The 24,324-nt window shown below is 39.6% G+C and overlaps 1 protein-coding gene across 1 annotated transcript in view; it reads right to left on the reverse strand.

Annotated features, from left to right (window-relative positions):
* Positions 1–24,324, reverse strand: part of DLC1 (DLC1 Rho GTPase activating protein) — a 458,419-nt gene that overhangs the window by 384,197 nt on the left and 49,898 nt on the right. Inside the window, exon 2 of the mRNA XM_088478740.1 lies at positions 15,392–15,547. Coding sequence (XP_088334866.1) covers positions 15,392–15,547 — 156 coding nt within the window. The remainder of the gene's footprint in view (positions 1–15,391; positions 15,548–24,324) is intronic.

Below are 24,324 nucleotides of genomic sequence, written 5' to 3' on the forward strand. Positions count from 1 at the left end.
TAGCTCTCGCTGAGAAAGTAGCTTCTCTCATTCTAAATGGACTACAAGGAGGTCATCCAAATAAATAAGTATGTCACTACAGCTTTCATAACCTGGGTGAATGGGTAAGGGGCATTGCATAACCCAAAGACCAGGACTGTCCATCGATGGAGCATGTCTTTCCAGATGAATCTTAGAAGCCTCCTGTGGTTTGGGTTGACCTACTGTAAATTGCATGAAATTATGAGGCTTGGGTGGACCTCAATTGCCTGAAAGACCTCCTTATAATGTATTTTATTACAAAAGTCAATTTGGGCAAAAAAGAAAGGGAGTTTTATTAGACCTTACATTCTGAATGTGCAATGTTTTATATATTGGTTCAGAGACTTAACATTCAAAACAGGTCTGTAAGAACCATCCTGATTTCTTATGGAGAAAAGATGACTGATTCAGCCTGTCTTAGAAGCATCTGACAATTCTATTTTGCCCGGAGATAATGCTAGGGTTAATACGTCCAGCAAAGGGCTGGAGTTTGTTGAGTAGGGAAACTCTGGCAAGGAAATTTCAATAGTGGGAGGAATAAACCTCTTTGTATAAAGTTTAGCAGCCAACTGTCTGGTAATTTTCCTCTATAACACTATTGCATGAGAGAGGCTAGGGTGAGTAGGTACTTGTAAATCACGTACATGACTTCTGTATCTTCTGGAGGAGTTGGCAATGGTGGACAGAGCACCTCTAGTGACTTGTATACTGGAAAATTCTCCTCTTTGTCCTCGGAGGGTGCCTCGATGGTCTCATGTTGAACTGCTGGCTCCCACAGAATGACCCTCCTGGTGAAAGGGCTGCCATGAGGACTGGAGACCTCTAAGATCCGCAAAAGACTTGTGGGTTTTGTAATGAACCTTAACTTTGTCAATAAACTCTGGGCCAAATAGGTCGGAGGCTACGAGCCTCGGAACATGCACCTTCCTGTGAGTTAATCAGTTAGACCAGCAGGTTCTATGTGTGTTCAATATGAAATCAAAAGTCTGTCCTATCATTAAGGTATCTCTACCTATAGCCTTTAGGAGGATCACCATAGAGGCTACTAAGGAGCCGCTAGAAGCTCCCTCTTTCTCTGCTTAATCCAGTATGAACAGCAGAGCGCCAGCAGAGTCTGATACTTTAAATTGAAATTCTCTATGTAATTTGTCAATAGTGTGACTCTAAGCTTTGCCCCCAATGAGTGAAGACAGTGCTGGGTCAATTTCAGTTGAAAAAAGTGGGGATATCTAGGATCCTGGTACGATTACAAAGAACCATTTCATTCTCCTGATACGGTTCTAAAAGCTAACTGAGCAAAAATGTATACTTTGCTCTATGCCCAGTGAGAGGATTCAATTTTATTAGTTGCTATGCCTTGTAATGCCACTATGGCCATTTGTAGGTCAATATAATATGCTAGTTCTGGTAATCTCTTCTTACTCCCAGTCCACAGAGGGGTAACTGACATCCTCATTCTGGAGAGTGGGAGGCAATGACTGCTGCTTACTCTACCCCTCATGGGAGCACGGTTGGACATGATGCCAGTCCGTGGCTGGAGATCTATGTCAGCCATGGGCAAGAGATGGCGGTCTGTTATACACCATTGAGGTATTCCAGCGACGGGGAATACCTAGGAAAAGAGATGGTATGTCTTGAACAGGCGTCCCTTGTAGAAATATTACTCACATGTTTCCTATTGGAGGTACTTTTTCTTGCAAGCAATGCCCGTATTCAATTTGAGGCGAAATGTCGGAATTGGCGATAATTTATCGCCGATGACATCATTTTCGCCTATTTGAATTATCCGCGTATTCAGTTACATTGACTTTTCACCGGTGCGAAAAGTCAATGTACAAAAACGGGGATAATTTTTCGCCAGCCTTTAGCAGGCGAAAAACAAATGCAAAATTGGGGTTTAGGGGTGCAGGCTTAAAAAAATTCTGAATGTCCCCTTAAAACGAAACGTGCAAAAAAAAAAGTAAAAAAAAAATAAAAATCGGGGAACAGTATTTAAAAATAGCGAAACAGGTTCAGGGGTATTCTGTAAGTATGCGGCAGGTGTTTTCTACAATAGGCTATTAGCAGCAGGTGCATTTTTGCAGAATTTGAAAACATTAGTTTAGGGACTTAAAAATATGCTACTACCCATTTTCATGTACCACAAATTTGATGGGACCACTTTTAAAAACGAAAAAAAAAACAATTAAGTGCTCTTCTGCATCACTTCTTCAATGTCGGGAAAAAAACACCTGCCGCTGCTATTTAAAACCCAGACTTTCTTCTGCAGGCAATTCACGTATTTTTTCCCCAATCCAAGCTTCACAGGTTCCTGATTTCACCTACTTTGGAATTGAATACTGGGAATAGCGGGGACGTCCGCGATACTTTTCCGCCTGAAAAACAGGCGAAGGAGGCGAAAAGTCTAGCAGGTGATAAGTCTGGACTTTTCGCCTCAAATTGAATATGGGCCTTAGTGTGAAAAAGGAAAAATGGAGGGTGAGTGAACTTCATGAGGCACCCTTTCTGCCACTGAACTGCCCTTGCTGTTGTTTGACTTGGCAGGCTTAATTATTTTTGTTCTTTTAAAATGATTTCCGCTGATGAGGAAGAGTCAGTGGGCAACATAAACATTTCTGATAATACTAATATTATTATGAAATGAACAAAAGAAGCAAAGTATTCCTATGTCGGGGCACTCACGGATTAATCACGATGAACTCAAGTGACCATACAATTAATAAAACATAACTTTTATTACGTCCTTAAATTAAAAAAACAATGGCGAAATATAATACGAATATATAAAATAAGTGTTCTCTAGTAATAAGTATTGTGTGGTAATCTTATAAATATACTATGTGACCACTATGGGCATAATCATTCCACACAATATGGTTCAATGCTGAATGTCTCACCAGTAAACGTCTCGTATCATAATTAAACCCTATATGAGATAAATATTGGTGGTTTATTGAAGAGACTGGTGCCAGACAGCACTCAATCAATTCCCTAAAATCCAAATGCCTCAATATAATCTATTAGACTATAGTGCAAATGGACGGACACTGACACCTACAATATTACAGTTCAATAAGGGGTGATTCAAAACCACCCAATTGGTAATTGGGTATTCAGACCATGTGTGGGAGCTAAGCTGATGACAGTATGTCACTATCCTGCCGACTATGACATTAAATAATGACTGCTCTCTATTAACTGAGCTAAGAGTCTGTTCTTGCAGAGTTGTCTCCTAATGTATGATGATGTCTCACTGCTGATTTATATATAAGTGATCTAGCAAAGTGTATTGGCCCAGTTAGTAACAATGTAACATGGTTTCTTCCAACTGCATTATTGGATATTTAGTGTTCTATTTTTAGAGCTCTACATTTCTCACAGTCTTCTGGTATACCCACAGTCTCCTGTTACACCACAGTGCTGTATTATCGCACCTAAAGGGTGTTAGAATAATTTCAGCTGTGATATACAAGAGTTTTTATTATTTGATTTTATAGCTCAACTCACAACACAGTAATATTGTCTGTTTAGATTCTCTCATGAATATTCACTGCTCTAATTACTGAGCTCTGCACCTTCCTTAGTCTATTAGAACATGAACAGTGTCCTGATCTGCTGCTCTATCTAGCAGTTCTTTACTGGCAACATAGTAGCATATTACGTTCTGGCTACTTTATGAATATTCACTGCTCTCATTAGGGAGCTTTTTACACTTCCTTGATCTGTTTGTACTCGAGCCGTCTCCTAACCCACCGCTCTGTCTAGCGGCTTATGTTTATCTCATGAATATTCACTGCTCTCATTATTGAGCTCTGCACCTCCGTAGTCTATTAGAACATGAACAGTGTTCTGATCTGCTGCTTAATCTAGCAGTTCTTTACTAGCAACATAGTAACATATTACGTTTTGGCTGTTGTATGAATATTCACTGCTCTCATTAGGGAGCTTTACACTTCCGTGATTTGTTTGTACACGAGCCGTCTCCTAACCCACCGCTCTGTCTGGCGGCTTGTGATAACTCTATTAATTAGATAGTGTTACTAGGTATTCAACACAAACAACATATTACAGTAAGAAACACATAATTAAAAAACCCAGGTCACGCTATGCATCGCGTGCCCGTGTGATCTGACGCGCGTTTCGCATTATCTGCTTTATCAAAGGAGCAACCCGACCACTCGGTTACTGCTCACTATATCCTGCACTTCCTCCAATCATTATGGGAGTCCATGATTGACATGCATTTAGACCAATAGGACGCTATTCTCAAATAATCCATTCAAACTCATGATTGACACTGTTATGAGCCAATAGAATGTGCCTGTCAGTGTATTCATTCACTATTGCCAAGTCCATTATAACAATATGGCAAAATTACATGGGGAAACCATATCAAAAGAGAATTAAATTAAGGGGTATTATATTCTGATAGACATAAATCCTAATTAGTGTGGTATATCAAAATGTATCTAAATACATATATGTGATAAACTAACCTAAATCCAACCTTGATATAATAAAAATATGATAAATTATTATATATTATACTATATTATAGAGTGTTCTTTAATAAACAATGTACAAATTGTATGTTTTAATAAATATTAGCCTTAATTGGTGTGGTGTATTCGAATAAAGTTATATTAAACTAAATCTAACCTCAATATAACAAATTGTTATATATTGTGAAATATTCATTAATAACCACTATACATATAACTAGTGAATTATTAAATATGTTAAATCATTATAATAGTGTTGAAAATTAAGTGATGCTATACCTAGTATTTAAAATATACTAATGTGATGTAATGTTCTAATGATATATATTCTACTTAATAATATTATATTATAAACAAATGAAAACTAGTGATGTGATACCACTACAAAGTGAAAAATAATCATAATAAATATAATGTGTTAGGTAATATATAATAAGTATAAAGTAGTTATAAAAGAAATCAAATCAAAAAATTTAATATATCAATAGTCACTTATCAAAAATATGTATATATGTACACATATATATACATCCATCAAGGTTGAATATATTGATGTAATATTATGAGAACCATCTATTTCAAAAATACTCCGTAATTGATGTTATCATTCAGCCCTAATGGTTGTAATCCACCCAATAGGAATATCCAATGACTCTCTCTTTCCAAAAGTTTCTGGGTGATACTACCACCCCTAATTCCCAAATGTATTCTTTCCACTCCAAAAACCCTCATATCTTTTGGCTCACTCTGATGGTGATCATAAAAGTGTCTCGAGACTGAGGTTAATTTATACTTCATCAAGTCTGACCCGGAGTTCCTGATATTCCCTGCATGTTCGAGTATCCTTTGCTTAAGGGGTCTGGATGTCATACCAATATAGCGTTTATCACATGGACACGTGATACAGTATATAACTCCAGCAGTATTGCAATTAATATAATCTTGGATAACTCGTTTGGTCTTATACTTGTCTTTAAATTCTGTTGTCTTGATCATATAGTTGCATGCTTTACAGCTACCGCATTTATATGAGCCTTTTACTACAACCTTTCTTTCTCTCTTATTCCTGAAGTGACTACATACCAATTTATCTCTTAAGTTGGCAGACCGACGCCAACTGATATTAGCCCTTGATCCCAAGGCTTTGGATAGATCTTCATCTAAAGTCAGCACAGGCCAGTGTTTCTGTATCACTTGTTGTATCTGCTGCCATTCCATACAGAAGTCCCCCACGAACCTAATCACTTCTGGTTCCTTGTTCTTAATTTGATTAGGATATAAAAGGGAATTTCTATTTTTCTGGTTGACCTCATACCGTGCTTTTTTGATAGCCCTTTTACTGTAGCCTCTCTTCAATAATCGATTTTGTAGCTCTTCAGATCTAATGGAAAAAGTATGGGGATTGGAGCAATTTTTCCTGAGACGTAGGAATTCCCCCTTAGGTATCCCTTTCAGTACTGGTGGAAAATGTGCGCTAGATCTATGAAGTACACTATTCGTTGCGGTATGTTTTCTGTACAGATCAGTTGATAATTTCCCATCTTCCATTCTACGTATTTTTAAATCTAAGAAGGTGACCTCTTCATTACTCACTTCATATGTAAGTTTGAGATTCAAATCATTATCATTAAGAAGATTTAGATTTAAAAATACGTAGAATGGAAGATGGGAAATTATCAAACAACAGAAAACATACCGCAACGAATAGTGTACTTCATAGATCTAGTGCACATTTTCCACCAGTACTGAAAGGGATACCTAAGGGGGAATTCCTACGTCTCAGGAGAAACTGCTCCAATCCCCATACTTTTTCCATTAGATCTGAAGAGCTACAAAATCGATTATTGAAGAGAAGCTACAGTAAAAGGGCTATCAAAAAAGCACGGTATGAGGTCAACCAGAAAAATAGAAATTCCCTTTTATATCCTAATCAAATTAAGAACAAGGAACCAGAAGTGATTAGGTTCGTGGGGGACTTCTGTATGGAATGGCAGCAGATACAACAAGTGATACAGAAACACTGGCCTGTGCTGACTTTAGATGAAGATCTATCCAAAGCCTTGGGATCAAGGGCTAATATCAGTTGGCGTCGGTCTGCCAACTTAAGAGATAAATTGGTATGTAGTCACTTCAGGAATAAGAGAGAAAGAAAGGTTGTAGTAAAAGGCTCATATAAATGCGGTAGCTGTAAAGCATGCAACTATATGATCAAGACAACAGAATTTAAAGACAAGTATAAGACCAAACGAGTTATCCAAGATTATATTAATTGCAATACCGCTGGAGTTATATACTGTATCATGTGTCCATGTGATAAACGCTATATTGGTATGACATCCAGACCCCTTAAGCAAAGGATACTCGAACATGCAGGGAATATCAGGAACTCCGGGTCAGACTTGATGAAGTTTAAACAATTAACCTCATTCTCGAGACACTTTTATGATCACCATCAGAGTGAGCCAAAAAATATGAGGGTTTTTGGAGTGGAAAGAATACATTTGGGAATTAGGGGTGGTAGTATCACCCAGAAACTTTTGGAAAGAGAGAGTCATTGGATATTCCTATTGGGTGGATTACAACCATTAGGGCTGAATGATAACATCAATTACGGAGTATTTTTTAAATAGATGGTTCTCATAATATTACATCAATATATTCAACCTTGATGGATGTATATATATGTGTACATATATACATATTTTTGATAAGTGACTATTGATATATTACATTTTTTGATTTGATTTATTTTATAACTACTTTATACTTATTATATATTACCTAACACATTATATTTATTATGATTATTTTTCACTTTGTAGTGGTATCACATCACTAGTTTTCATTTGTTTATAATATAATATTATTAAGTAGAATATATATCATTAGAACATTACATCACATTAGTATATTTTAAATACTAGGTATAGCATCACTTAATTTTCAACACTATTATAATGATTTAACATATTTAATAATTCACTAGTTATATGTATAGTGGTTATTAGTGAATATTTCACAATATATAACAATTTGTTATATTGAGGTTAGATTTAGTTTAATATAACTTTATTCGAATACACCACACCAATTAAGGCTAATATTTATTAAAACATACCATTTGTACATTGTTTATTAAAGAACACTCTATAATATAGTATAATATATAATAATTTATCATATTTTTATTATATCAAGGTTGGATTTAGGTTAGTTTATCACATATATGTATTTAGATACATTTTGATATACCACACTAATTAGGATTTATGTCTATCAGAATATAATACCCCTTAATTTAATTCTCTTTTGATATGGTTTCCCCATGTAATTTTGCCATATTGTTATAATGGACTTGGCAATAGTGAATGAATACACTGACAGGCACATTCTATTGGCTCATAACAGTGTCAATCATGAGTTTGAATGGATTATTTGAGAATAGCGTCCTATTGGTCTAAATGCATGTCAATCATGGACTCCCATAATGATTGGAGGAAGTGCAGGATATAGTGAGCAGTAACCGAGTGGTCGGGTTGCTCCTTTGATAAAGCAGATAATGCGAAACGCGCGTCAGATCACACGGGCACGCGATGCATAGCGTGACCTGGGTTTTTTAATTATGTGTTTCTTACTGTAATATGTTGTTTGTGTTGAATACCTAGTAACACTATCTAATTAATAGAGTTATCACAAGCCGCCAGACAGAGCGGTGGGTTAGGAGACGGCTCGTGTACAAACAAATCACGGAAGTGTAAAGCTCCCTAATGAGAGCAGTGAATATTCATACAACAGCCAGAACGTAATATGTTACTATGTTGCTAGTAAAGAACTGCTAGATAGAGCAGCAGATCAGAACACTGTTCATGTTCTAATAGACTACGGAGGTGCAGAGCTCAATAATGAGAGCAGTGAATATTCATGAGATAAACATAAGCCGCTAGACAGAGCGGTGGGTTAGGAGACGGCTCGAGTACAAACAGATCAAGGAAGTGTAAAAAGCTCCCTAATGAGAGCAGTGAATATTCATAAAGTAGCCAGAACGTAATATGCTACTATGTTGCCAGTAAAGAACTGCTAGATAGAGCAGCAGATCAGGACACTGTTCATGTTCTAATAGACTAAGGAAGGTGCAGAGCTCAGTAATTAGAGCAGTGAATATTCATGAGAGAATCTAAACGGACAATATTACTGTGTTGTGAGTTGAGCTATAAAATCAAATAATAAAAACTCTTGTATATCACAGCTGAAATTATTCTAACACCCTTTAGGTGCGATAATACAGCACTGTGGTGTAACAGGAGACTGTGGGTATACCAGAAGACTGTGAGAAATGTAGAGCTCTAAAAATAGAACACTAAATATCCAATAATGCAGTTGGAAGAAACCATGTTACATTGTTACTAACTGGGCCAATACACTTTGCTAGATCACTTATATATAAATCAGCAGTGAGACATCATCATACATTAGGAGACAACTCTGCAAGAACAGACTCTTAGCTCAGTTAATAGAGAGCAGTCATTATTTAATGTCATAGTCGGCAGGATAGTGACATACTGTCATCAGCTTAGCTACCACACATGGTCTGAATACCCAATTACCAATTGGGTGGTTTTGAATCACCCCTTATTGAACTGTAATATTGTAGGTGTCAGTGTCCGCCCATTTGCACTATAGTCTAATAGATTATATTGAGGCATTTGGATTTTAGGGAATTGATTGAGTGCTGTCTGGCACCAGTCTCTTCAATAAACCACCAATATTTATCTCATATAGGGTTTAATTATGATACGAGACGTTTACTGGTGAGACATTCAGCATTGAACCATATTGTGTGGAATGATTATGCCCATAGTGGTCACATAGTATATTTATAAGATTACCACACAATACTTATTACTAGAGAACACTTATTTTATATATTTAGTATTATATTTCGCCATTGTTTTTTTAATTTAAGGACGTAATAAAAGTTATGTTTTATTAATTGTATGGTCACTTGAGTTCATCATGATTAATCCGTGAGTGCCCCGACATAGAAATACTTTGCTTCTTTTGTTCATTTCATGGTTATATTATATTCCTGGGAGCACCTCCATCCAAAAATAGTTACGTATTGAATTTATGATATCTATATGAATATTAATATGGAATAGGGAAGGTTAATCTTCCATAGAGTGGTCTGTGCGGACATTTTCCTTATCTCTTCATGAATACTAATATTATTGCCAGAGCCATAACTAGACTTTTTGGTGCCCTGTGCCAGAAAGAGCATTGGCGCCCCCCTCATTTTTCAAAGGGACATAATGCACCCAAAAAATGGGAATGGCCTCATGGGGAAGGGCCAGGAAAGAGATAGGGGAGACCAGGAGATGCTGGGGCTGAAATAAGTGGAAGCTACAAGTGAGAATGATAATAAACAGAAATTTGACAGGCGCCCCCTGACCTGTGGTGTCCTGTGCGATGGCACCGGCCGCACTACCCTAGCTACGGCCCTGATTATTGCTGACAGATGGGGACGCTGGCAAAGTATCTGTGGTAGACAAAGAAACAGTGTCCTCCATCTTCAGCGCTGAAGTAAAATCTGCAGGGGGCAGCACATAAGGTGCGCCTATCCAAGCTTATGATGCGGGCATGTGTGCATGACGCGCTTAGCTATATGATTTGCGTGCACATTTGCGATTCACATCTACTGTGCCAGCCCACTCCCCCGGCTGTGGAGAAAGTAAGTGAAACTTTTTTTAAACCCTACTTTCTCCAGCGGCAGTCAGGAGGCTTGCTCACCTATCCATAAGCTAGTTGCTAGGTGGCAAGCCTTCCAATAAGGACTCCAATCGGGTCACCCGCTGTAAAATCTTAGTCACCATGGCGATCAGGATTTGTTAAGGCCTAAGCTAAATTGACATCACTTACATTTATCATGAAATGATTCATGAACATTGCTGCTCTATTACTTATTATAATAATGGGATTTATGTGACAGCTCATTGTATAAATAATAGCAATTTTTTCTTTAGCTATTCTAATATAATTTCTACACTTTTGTTATGTTCTGGGTTGTTTGTGGACCCGGGGTGGTAGCAGGAGCAATCACAGAAGCAGATTTGAAAATAAAACTAGGATCTTTAATAAGTGCTTGAGTAGACATATAATGTGGCAGTAAATAAAAGTCCAGGAATATATAAATGTGCACAAGAGTTCTGTGGTGGGAGCAAAAGGGTTAATGTCCAAGTAGAAACAATTAGAGCTGTCCAGGTGTGCAGGTAGTGAAACTGAAAATAATCAAGCCAGGTTTGCAGATAGTGAACTGAAAATAAACAAGCCAGGTTTGCAGGTAGTGAACTGAAGCGCAGGATGTCAGCAGGCTCAGGCACTCAGGTATGGGCAAGGGTGATGGAGGAAGCGGGGTAGTCCAGTGGGAGCTAGGAGCTGACAGGCAGACTGGCAGACAGCGAATTCACTGGAACAGGAAAGCACAGAGAACTCCCTCTCAGCTAGGCTGAGATACACGTTGCACTGGCAAAGAAGGAAGGCACTGACCCTTCCTAAATACCCCATGCCGTGCTGTTACTGGCCGGAGGGAACATGTGACTCACCAGGATTGGCCAGCCGCATCACATGGCCAGAAGGCAAAATGACGGCGCCCATGCCAAATGGAACGGAGACGCCGCCAGGCCTTACCAGCGCAGAGTGACAACAGGCCCGCACAACAACGCGCGCAGCCAAAGCCCCCCGCCAGACACCAGCTCCGCCACCAGACAGCCCGCGCCACAATGACCTCACAGGTAACACTCGCCTAGCGCCATGCTGAAATACCCTGGCCGTGACAACTTTGGGGTCTATTCAGACCCAGAAGCTAAGCTGCGCTCTCTCGCTGCCAAAAGGGTCTGGGTATGCAAATTCCGCAATCGCACTGTCTGGTGTAAGGCCGCCCTCTATGTCTTGGATAGCGACGGCAGAGTGAGCGCACACCGGTATAAAGACGCCCACTTTTCTTTCTTAACACACGTCATCTCCAGGAAGTGTATGATTAATCAGAACCATCAAGAGCCATCGGAGCAGCACGCAGCGCTTGAGATAGACCTTACCCCACCTTAAGCTCTGCGATCACTGCAGGCTGAAATACAACCAAGTGACGTGTACAATGACGCTTCCATGCTAATTATGCACACCCATAAAACTCAGTTTTGACGCCCAGACACGCCTGCATTCGCAGCACCACTCCCCCGTTCACAAGCACCTTCCCCTGTTACCACCCACTAACGAAACTATCTGTCACTCAAAGTAGCGCTCAGCGTTTGTGCTAAGAGCGCACAATTCCCAATCGCAATGACTGGTTTGTGCAGGTGCACTGCGATGCATAAGAATGCGCAGACAGGCGACAATCGCCTATAGCATGCGTCCGCGGCTTACCTTCTGGGTCTGAATCGGGCTCTTTGTCCCTTGTTAGTTGGTCATTCACTCAATTCTCTAATACTAGTGTAAGAAATATAAAAGTCTTGTTACAATATACAATTAGCACTTAAATAATTATTCTTAACAAGTGAACAGCAGACAAGTGTAGCAGTTCACAGTGGGAAATTAATAAGAAGGACAGCAAATAGGTTGAAGATTATGATTGGTCTATAGTATGGGTGGCCAAACTCATTCCTCAAGGACCTCTAATAAGTTATGTTTTCCAGACCACCTAGCAGATGCGCAGGTGTATACATTATGTGACACATTCATTCCTAACTGACACATACTAAAGATCCACAGGTGGTCTGGAAATTTGTACAGTTAGGGGTCTTTAAGGACTGAGCTTGGCCACCGTTCTCTGTAGCATAATTGTTTAAACAGTGCTTAGGAACATTTGTGCATAGTGCTGAGAATTACACCGAACAGGGTTTCCAATTCATCTGTTTAATAAGCTACAACTTTACACAACTACTGTGTCTGGCCAATTCAGACCAGGGACAGGACTACCTCAAGTCTATAGCCTATTAATGACTGCTACATTAATATTCCTTATGCATATTGGATAGTCAGCCCAATAACATTTGCAATTAACCTGTCTCTTAGGGAAAACCTCATAAGTATTTTACTAAATTGTTGCCAAAATGTAACTTTTGCTAGAATGTAAATTGTTTCCAAGTTTGCAATACCCCAAATTAATCAAAGCTAAGTAGAACATTACAAGGGGGAAAGTCATGGGCAGATATGTTAGTTTTAACTACTGTATATAGGACTTAAGTCTTCCAAAGCAATACACTGAAATTGGTTATTATTACTGTTGACCATTTCTTTTTATTTGGAGAAAGGCTGGGACAAAGCACATTTCTGAATATGCCATAGAATTTGAAATTAATTAACTGTATCCCAATCCGAAGCCATTTTTCAGTTAACTAATCTCTGTATTAAGAGGTGAGACCATACAGTAGCTTTCACAGGTAAGACCATAGCTTTCATAGGTAAGACCATAGCGTTCACAGGTAAAACCATACAGTAGCTTTCACAGGTAAAACCATACAGTAGCTTTCATAGGTAAGACCATAGCTTTACCAGGTAAGACCATACAGTAGCTTTCACAGGCAAGACCATAGCATTCACAGGTAAGACCATACAGTAGCTTTCACAGGTAAGACCATACAGTAGCTTTCACAGGTCAGACCATACAGTAGCTTTCACAGGTAAAACCATACAGTAGCTTTCACAGGTAAGACCATACAGTAGCTTTCACAGGTAAGACGATACAGTAGCTTTCACAGGTAAGACGATACAGTAGCTTTCACAGGTAAGACCATACAGTAGCTTTCACAGGCAAGACCATACAGTAGCTTTCACAGGCAAGACCATAGCTTTCACAGGTAAGACCATACAGTAGCTTTCACAGGTAAAACCATACAGTAGCTTTCACAGGTAAGACCATACTTTCACAGGTAAGACCATACGGTAGCTTTCACAGGTCAGACCATATAGTAGCTTTCACAGACAAGCAGAGAATTTTGCCTTTCTCCTAAATATTAGCATTCTAAGTTTATACATATACAGTCTACCTGCATTTATACAGGAGAACATAGGCCCTAATTCAGAGATGGACACAATGCTGATTTTTATGCAGTTAAGCGATTATCGGTAATATGCACACATGTCTGAGTCACACCGCGCATGTGTCAAGTTTCATTTTCATTGTCGCTGTGAGGATTTATTTGCAAAGTAATTGACAGACAGGGACCATTTGTGGGTGGCAATGAGGAGGTGTCTACTTAAACGCAGGTGCATCGTGCCAGTTTTGTGGTGTCTCTCAGTCTGCGACTGTGATCTAGTACGCTTTGAAAATGGCTCCAGTGTCACAGTTCCCGTGGCCATTGTACGTGACCATAGGGTTACCCAGAAGGCTGATAATCAACTGATCTGTGACTGAGCTGCATCTCTGTACTTGGATGTGCAAAGCCTTAGGTGGGCATCTCAATACAAATCCTGGCAGCTGCAACATTTAAATATTTTTACACAGCCATTGCGCACAAATTTGCAGCTGCGGCAACATTAGTGTACATCTCTGAATCAGGTCCATAGCCTTCACTTATTCCTTGCTTTATAAACTTTTACAAATCACATGGTCTTGTAAAGAGGAGCCAGTGAAGCGTCTTGTACTATAGACGGGATGTGGTTTATTTACCGGTGGCCGGAATGCCGGCTGCCAAAATCTTGACATCTAAAGGCCGACTGGGGATTAAAGATAGGCGTCAAAATCCTGATGCCAAAATCCCGACAGGCGCCATACCGAACGAAGGTAAGCGGGGTGGGAGTGGGAGTGTTAGGTTTAGGAACCCTCAGGGGGAGATTAGGGTTAGGCGCCCCCAGCATCGGTTAGGGTTAGGCTGTGGTGAAGGGGGTCAAGGTTAGGCACCACTGGGGGAGGTTAGTGTTAGGCACCCCCCTGGGAGGGTTAGGTTTAGGATGCGGGAAGGGGGGTTAGGTTTAGGGACCACCGCGGGGCTCCTGCACTGCGTTTTCACCTGTTGACTCCAGTAGAGGCTACATGCTTCCACCGGTTGTTGGTCTCAGCAGCAACTATACACTCCTGCAGTGACATTTAAGCTACCACCTCCCCACTGTCTACTGAGTGGATTCCCGCTATCCAGCTGAATTAAACACCTACAGCAGTGTGTTACATCTGCTATGACCATCTATTTTGCAAAGGCCCAGCTATACAGAACACGAAGAACTGGAGCCAATAGAGAGAACATCTCACAATAAATCTCCTGCTCCATTGCACGCACTTTGGAACATTATGCACAATTAATGTGATAGCGAACTGTCAATTATTCATTTGCAATTGAAAACACTTTGGAAGTTTTTCACATCTACTTTGGACATTTTATCCTTGTAAGGTCCTCCCTGTTCCGGTATACACTTGGGAGGTGTCCTAAAACATTGTTTCAACCTAACTATCTATCAATTAATTACCATCACTGCTATTACTATCTGATTGATTGCTGTTGTTTAATATCATCCGGTGTGTGCCTATGGAGTGTATTATATTAATTGTCTATTTTCTCATTTTCTCTTTTACTGTAGGTAAGTTTCTTTTTTTATGTATATTGTTGTAATATTTATACTATTTCATATTGTTATTCAATATTTGTTGAGATATCTGGAGGACCTGACTTCATCTCATTGCAAAGTAGCGCTCCAGTCTATCCGTGTTGTTTTTGCGTTTCTAGTAGGTGCAGTTCCTACTTTGTGAGCTGCTTCTATAACAGATATAATTCATTGGACAGACAAGATCACCTTTCCCAATTTTCCTTTATATCAGTAATGAAGTCTAATCCATAAGTAAAGAAAAACTTCTTGAATGCAGATGAATTAGTTTGTACACTTACGCTTGTAGTTTGCAGATGTCTCTCTTTGAGTATTGGTTTGCGGGGCAGAGATGGAGAGCAGAGAGCATTGTCTATGTCTTTGTCCAGCTGATCCAGTTTCATTATTAGCAGCACCATAGAGTCCAGTCTTGGCTGATATTTGCCTTGCTTGAATTTCTGGGAGACAAAATACACATTATCAGTATTAGCTGTCTTTACGTTTTCTAGGTTTGTAACAATAACAAAGTCAGAGATGCTGGACCAAATGTAATAGGGTGAGAGTTTAGGAAATGTGAGAGTTTAGCAGTAACCTCTCACATTGGTCGAGTTTTATCTTCAAAATGGGAAAACATCTGGATGAGAGTTTAAATAGTGAGACTTTTTTGAGTCATGTGAGTTTGCATGTTCTCTGACCCTATTACATTGGCCAAGTTTAAAAAGTGTGAGAGTTTTCTGCTAAACTCTCACATTTTATCAACTTTCGCCTGATTACATTTGGCCCATAATGATATGTGCTAAGCCCAAAGTTTTAGTTTGAAGTTTTACATGCCATGAAGCCGACGTTTCACTTCTATTGAGAATCTTTCTCAAGGCTGAGTTAAAGGCAGTAATAATGCAATGTAGTACAAATAAATACAATATGAACAAACGTGGTCTCCCCTTTTAGATTGTATTAAGTCAGATTTGCATCAGTGGTCCAATTATTTTATCTCATGGATAGGTAGAATACAATCTGTTAAGATGAGCATTCTTCCCTGGCTCTTGTATTTATTTCAGACCCTCCCGATTTATATTCCTCCCTATGTTTTTAAATTCCTTCAGCATCAAACTTCATATTTCATATAGAACCGAAAACGTCGGCGGATTAGACTAGAACTGCTTCAGCGTCCCTCTAGGGGGGGCAGGCTGGGTATTCCTGATTTTAAAAAATATTATTGCGCTGCGCAGCTTTCTCGTTGTGCTCAGTGGTGTAATTTTAATGCAAGGAAGGTCTGGGTGGATACTGAAGCTGAGGAGCTGGGACTGACTACTGTATCTTCCCTGTAATGGCTTTCTAGGACTCATCGCCCCCAGATAGTTCCTTCTCACCCTGTAATTTCCGATTCTTTAGCGATCTGGGACCTAATCAATAGACGTTTTAAGTTAGCTCCAGGACCATCCCCTTTGATAACATTATTTCATAACCCTGCCTTTCCTCCAGGATTATGCAAATCTTCCTTTACTGCCTGGTCGTCGGGTGATATTTACTATTTAAACGATATCACCATAGATACTAATTTTCCCCAATTCTCTGAAATTCGAGAAAAAGTAGCAATTCCGTCTAAAGATTTTTTCAGTTTTTTACAAATTAGGCACTGCCATTCCAAAATCAGCCCGACTATGACTAGCAGACGCTTAACTTCTTTTGAGTCTATATGTTGGAAACGACCCTCCACAAGGGGTCTCATCTCTACTATTTACTCTCTATTAGGTGAGGAAGTAAGTCTTAATTGAGACTCTCATGAATTAGCGTGGGAGCGGGATTTGGGACACTCTATAGATGCTGAGGATTGGACGGAAATTTGGGACAACGCTGCCGCCAGTTCTATTTGTGTCAAAATCAAGGAAAATATTTATAAATTTGCTATATCATTGGTCTTATGTACCTTTCCGACTAAAAGTTATGTTTCCCGATGTTTCGGATAGGTTCTGGAGGGGTTGTCGGGGCAAAGGTCCCTTTTTGCCTATCTTTTGGACCTGTCCGAAACTAGCTAGTATATGGCAGGAGGCTGACGGTCTCCTCTCACACCTCTTTGAGACAACTATTCCCTCTGATCCTCAGCATTTTCTCCTTCCCATGTACCTGCCCACCCTATCTTGGCATCAGAATAAGTTGTTCCGACACATCGTATCTGCTATGACCTGCCAAATAGCAGCTGATTGGAAAAATTCCACTCCTTCTCCTTATACAGGCAATAATATCACGTACTTGTTATGTCTACAATATGGAATACATGACCGCTATATTGCGTAACACCTCAAAATCTTTCTAATAAAATATGGTCCCTTGGTTGACATACCAAAACATTCCCTCCCCATTCAACATTTTATTTTTATCTCTACCCCACTTAATTTGAGGGGTTCTTTTCTAATTAGAGTCCATCCTCCCTTCTGCCTTCTCATTTTCCCCTATTTTTTCTACGGTTTTCCCCCCCTTTTATTACTATATTCTCTTTTATCCCCTGACGGTTGGCCACACTGTTGATGCGAGATATTTTTCTGGCCTTTATAAAAAAACATTTCTTTTATTGAGAAACTGAATCACTGTATTACTGTTTGAATTGTTACAGCTTTTTTATTAGAAGTACATTATGTGCTGTGTATTTCTTGGAAATTTGTCTGTACTACTTTATTGTGATTCGCTCAATAAAAAGAGTTTAAAAAAAAGTTTGTAGAAACTGCAGTATTGTAGCTATGTACTAATGGCACAATGCAGAAAATTTCACAGAAATCAGCACTGCAGATCGTAGTCCAAATTATTATGAATGGGGACTATCATCTGAGCACTATCTACCAAACCCCAAAAACCAAAGCTTTTCGGAGTTTGTCCCCAGTAGTTTACACCATCTTCATATGTTGTAAACCACTTTAAGCCTATGGACGCTTTGGAGCAGGAGGGAGATCTTTCAATCTTTCTCCTGCAGCCTCTGGCCGTCATCGGAAGCTGACACTGTCCGCATGCGCAATGTCAGCTTCCACAGGAGAAGTCTTTCACTTCTGTGAATGACTTCTACAATATGCTAAGGATGTAACTCGCTGGGACAACAGTTACCACAGCTGCTGTGCCTGCGTGTTCCCCTTTGTACATAGCAGGGATATTTTCATTACAAATTAAAATATCCTGTTGCGATATGGATCCTTAATAATGTCACCCTATATTAATAGAGACTTTGCAGTAAAATTCTTTAAAAAAAACAACTGCCCCCTCACACTCTTGATTTATAATTAAACATTCACAAGAGACTGCAGCATTGGACTTTTCATACTCAGAATGTGGTACTTATTTTTGTCATCAGTCAATCTACGTTTTTGGACTCTAGGTGAAAAACTATAGTCATCGGGCAGAACATACAAACTCCACACTGATAGAAGCCTGGTTGTATTTGAACCTATGACACTATCTACGTGAAGCAGCAATGCTAACCACTGTGCAATGCAGCCAGCTGCTCAATAACATCGGTTGTAGTCCATGAGCTGGCACAATTGCAATAAACTTTTAGTGTTTGTCGAGAAAACAAAGGTGACACACGCATCTCAGTAATCGAGTCACACAACAATTTGCAGCAATTCTCGGCATACAAATTTTACTCATTTCTATCTTTAGGCAACATTTCTACTGAATTATAGCACAGTATATATTTTGTTCACTTTTTTTTGTAAAATTTAAATAGTTTTTAAAAATTGTACCTTTAGCAATGTCAACTTTCATCTTTGCATAGGTCAGGTAAAATAAAGGTAATCCCGCACTGCACATGGTACATGAGCCTATATTTATCCATTTTAACTGTGCCCATTGTACTGTGAAGTGCCTGAATTAGTGGCCCAAGATGTTAGCACCTGATGAGGTTCAAGTGGGGCACACAGTCCAATATATAAAGAACATACAATAAAACATCAAACATATACTGTTACTGAATAAAATAAATGAATCTTCAATAAAAACTTCTAACCAGTTTGTGATATAATGGCAATCACTGGTTTGCTGGGCACAAACATATTTGAGGTAGAATTGCCAATCAGGTCCCCCATCTGTTCTATTCTGTCAATTAAACCCCACATCACCCTCTCCCGGTTCTTGTTCCCCTCTGTAGGATCCTCACCGCCTCTTCTTCTTATTTTTTATTGTGTCTATTGGTGGCGCTTTTCAGCTGCTTTGCACTGTCAGAGAACAGTAACTTGGGAGAAGGAACTAGGGCTGGAATTGTCTTGTAGAGATGGGTTCTCATACATCTAGCCTCCTTGCCAGTTAAACAGCCCTTCTAGTTGTGCCATGTTGTGGCGTAACTCGGTAGCGTCAAGCTTCTTTTCATGCAACTTTTTCCCTTAAAAAGATATGTGGCATGCCTATATTCTGTGTGCGGCTGCGGCTATATGTGCATGCAAAATGCTACGTTACAGTGTCAGAGGCTGTGACACTGCAACATAGCATTTCACACGCAAAGACCCTTAGTGCTACCGAGTCGCACAGCGCACAAGTATTGTGTGTAACCTGATTTGTAGTGCATGAAGGAAAGCTGTATATGGAACATTTTATTAAATGGTCTGAGTGTGCAAAGATATGCACTTTTATGATCAGGGGCATATTCATGCCCGAAGTGGCCCGTACACAGACTCCCTGCTCTGAGCAGCATCCCCTCCCAGCCCCACATATACTGTACTTACCTTGTGCCGGCAAACGGGTCCCTCCTCCTCTACAGCTCCATCTTCCCAGTGATATAGTGCCACATGGATACACAAAGTGGGTCCAATTATAAGTTTAGGATGAGCTCCAAAATTGCCAACTCTGAGCTCATACTAATTCACAACCTTTTAAACATCCATTTGACAGCAAGCAATACCCCTAAAGATACATCCTTTATACCCCTTTATCTCATTTTAATTATCAAAGAAAGTCTTGCTTAAGTTCCCCATATTTACCAACTCTCCCTGAATGTCAGGGAGACTCCCTGAAATAGCAGCAATCTCCCTGACTCCCTGAAGAGTCTAGCAATCTCCCTGATTGCACCTTGTCCCCATTATGTAGCTGTTATATAAAAAAACTGAGTTATACACATTAAAACGGATTCAATAGCATAATTTCCCTGCATTGGTTATAATGCACAGTGATCCCTATGGTTACATGCATTTTCTGATAAATATCAGTGTGTTTTCAGACTTGCATGTGTTTTTTCATGCTTATGAAAAAGGCACTAATCACAAGTCCTGAAAAAGTTGCGTTTTGCACCAATTAAGTTGCTGAGTGACAACATAATATATAAGTAAGTGTACATCTGCGCTGTACAAGTGATTTTGTTTTATGCCAGACAGACATCAGTTAATTTCACAATGACTTGTCTGTGTATTTTTTTACACCTAAATAGGTAATGGTACTTATGACAAGTACAGAAAACAATTGGCGAGTGTAATGTAGGGAGGGTGTATTTATAATACAGTGTGTGTGGGGGTGTTTCCTAGTTCTTGACAGTACGCCTGACCCGCACATTTTTGGTATTAGAATTTTTAATTCTCATTACTAGTTTTGGAATCAGGAAGAAATCAGTGAAATCATTTCACAAATTAATAAAATAGGCATTTGAGGTGTTGTCCAGAGTATGGAAACTACTTTCAATTTTGTATCAACTTATACCTTCAGGTGAGCACCGGCACCTTTATTGTGAACACCAGAACCCTTTTTCAAAGGAAAAAAGCACCGATTATATAATATGTTAAATATCTTATGCAGGATACACAGCTATATGCAAATGCAATGTGAACATTAGTGTACAATATTCTGATCTACTAGCAATATTCACAAAGTGCATTCACAAATATTAACTTTCAGTAAAAATCAAGGCAGAATGAGTGTCCAAGCAGTTCTGAGGTCCTATTATTAAGCAATATTTATTGATGGTTGCCGATTAGCTGCTTTACCTTATATATAAAATTGGTCTGTTTGTTTGTCTGTCTGCTTATGCATTCGGACACCCCTGCTCCGATTGGAAGGAAACCAACGCAAGGTGGTCCTGTTGGATCCTGGCCAGGTTTTAGGGGGTTAAGGGTCCCGATTGGACCTCCCGTTGGTGTACGCTGGGCAAAACTTTGACCCAGGAGCCTGTTCTGAGCCTTCCACTGGACGGATTTGGATGAAAACTTCATAGAGTGGTAACTTAGGATCCCAGAAGACATACTAAGGAGTTGAGGTCCTGGTCGGATCTCCTGAGGGGTGGCAATTGGTCTGGGATGCCTAATGCAGTGGTTGGGGTCCTGGTCAGACCTCAGGGTGGAGTGCGCTGGGCAGAACTTTGACCCAGGGAGCCTGTCTGGGCCTTCCACTTGATGGATTTGGACAACATCACATAATAAAACTTAATAATTTGAAGATTTAAACACGGGCAACACAGGGTACTTCAGCTCTAGTGCCAATTACTTATTCACTGAACCTTTGGCTAATCAGGATAGAAGTGCAAATTAAATAGCTAAAGGTGGATTGCTAAAATTCGGCTGAATTAATTTGCAGATAGATAGAGAGATAGATAGATAGATACAGTAGATAGATAGATAGATAGATAGATAGATAGATAGATAGATACAGTAGATAGATACAGTAGATAGATACAGTAGATAGATAGATAGATACATAGATAGATAGATAGATAGATAGATACAGAGGCAGATGTATGTGCATATTGTGTTTCGTGAAATGAAACGAGAAAGCATAGAAGGGTTCATTAACCTTGAGCGTTATTTAATCACATTTGTCAATAAGGATCTTGTTTTTTTAAAGTCTTTAGCAAGAAGACTTCCAAGTAATCTGACCTAGCAAAAGAGTAATCTTTGTTACTTAAACCTTTCACTCATCTTCTTTATTGTCTCCCAAAGGAGAATTCACTTTTTTCAGCCATGAGAAAACAATCCTAAAACATTTTCATTTGCTTATCCTACTTAACTATGAGCGAGAAATTCTGCATTACAATGTACTTAGAACCACCAGCTAGAGGGATAATCTGTTTGTTTATCCAACACAAACAAATTCTAGCAATATAATAAAAAAACAAACACAAAGAACCCTAACTGACATTGCATAATTGCAGAAACAAAAAACTAGAAAAACAACAGAAATACTGTTAATAGGAATGTGATACAAGGTACAGTAAACTAGTTGAAATAACAGTATAGGATGCAGGGTACAGTATATACTTTGACGCAGTAGACAATATGTTTTCCCATACAAAAATGGTTAGGGATTTATTCATGATTACCAATGGACCCCATTGCACATGAGGAAACACCTGATGGGGCCACATAATACTCAGCAAACTCTGAAAACTGAAAGCTTTCAGAGTTTGCTTGCAACAACCTATGCAATCTTTAGGTGGTGTTTTTTCCCAGAGCCCCACTCCTACCTATGGAAAGCAGGTCCGGGTTGTGAATAGGTATCAAAAAGAATCCCTATACCCGCTCTGGCCCTGTGTCCCCTGCAGCAGCGCACATGCAGTGGGGCAAAAAAGTATTTGGACAGCCACCGATTGTGCAAGTTGTTGCACTTTAAAAGATGATGGAGGTCTGTAATTTCCATCATAGGTACACTTCAACTGTGAGAGACAGAATCAGAACAAAAAAATCCTGAAATCACATTGTATGATTTTTAAACAATTTATTTGTATATTCTTGCGGAAAACATATATTTGGACACCTACCAACCAGCAAGAATTCTGGATTTCTCAGACCTGTTACTTCATCTTTAGGAAGCTCATCTATCCTCCACTCGTTACCTGTATTAATGGCACCTGTTTGAACTGGTTAACTGTATAAAAGACACCTGTCCACACCCTCAAACAGTCAGACTGCAACCTCTCCACCATGGCCAAGACCAGAGAGCTGTCTAAGGATACCTGGGACAAAATTGTAGACCTGCACAAGGCTGGGATGAGCTACTTGACAATAGGCAAGCAGCTTGGTGAGAAGAGATCAACTGTTGGCACAATTATTAAAAAATGGAAGAAATACAAGATCACTGACAATCTCCCTCGACCAGGGGCTCCATGCAAGATCTCACCTCATGGGGTATCAATGATCTTGAGAATGGTGAGGGATCAGCCCAAAACTACATGGGGGACCTGGTCAATGACCTCGAGAGAGCTGGGACCACAGTCACAAAGGTTACCATTAGTAACACACTACGTCGTCATGGATTCAAATCCTGCAGCGCCCGAAAGGTCCCCCTGCTTAAGCCAGCACATCTCCAGGCCCATCTAAAGTTTGCCCGTGACCATCTGGATGATCCAGAGGAGGATTGGGAGAATGTTGTGTGGTCATATGAGACCAAAATATAACTTTTTGGTATAAACTCCACACGCCGTGTTTGGAGGGAGAAGAATAATGAGTGGCATCCCAAAAACACCATACCCGCTTTGAAGCATGGGGTGGAAACATCATTCTTTGGGCATGCTTTTCTGCAAAGGGGTCAGGACGACTGATCCGTATTATGGAGAGGATGAATGGGGCCATGTATTGTGACATTTTGGAGAAAAACCTCCTTCCCTCAGTAAGAGCATTGAAGATGCAACGTGCCCGGGCAACTAAGGAGTGGCTCATAAAAAGCATTTCAAGGTCCTGGATTTGCCTAGCCAGTCTCCAGACCTCAACCCAATAGAAAATCTGTGGAGGGAGTTGAAAGTCCGTGTTGCCCGGCGACAGCCCCAAAACATGAAACATTTAGAGAAGATCTGCATTTAAGAGTTGGCCAAAATACCTGCTGCAGTCTGTGCAAACCTGGTCAAGAACTACAGGAAACGTTTGACCTCTGTAATTGCCAATCGAGGTTACTTTACAAAGTATTGAGTTAAACTTTTTGATTGTGCAATTTTTTTTTTTTTAGAAAGAATATACAAATAAATTGTTTAAAAATCATACAATGTGATTTCCGGATGTTTTTGTTCTGATTCTGTCTCTCACAGTTGAAGTGTACCTATGATGGAAATTACAGACCTCTCTCATCTTTTAAAGTGCAACAACTTGCACAATCGGTGGCTGGCCAAATACTTTTTTGCCCCACTGTATGTGGACTCAGGACTTGCATGTGCACAAACATTGCTGGGTTGGTCTTGGTAGTGTAAAATTCTGCTGTTGATTAGTAGTCATCTTGGTAAGAATCCTGGGGGTGGCTGCTTTTTCAGAGCAGTCATCCCTGCACTGGATCAATATTGTATTGCTCT

This window comes from Taudactylus pleione, unplaced genomic scaffold, assembly GCF_031769625.1.
Source record: "Taudactylus pleione unplaced genomic scaffold, aTauple2 ptg000218l, whole genome shotgun sequence".
Taxonomy (NCBI): Eukaryota; Metazoa; Chordata; class Amphibia; order Anura; family Myobatrachidae; genus Taudactylus; species Taudactylus pleione.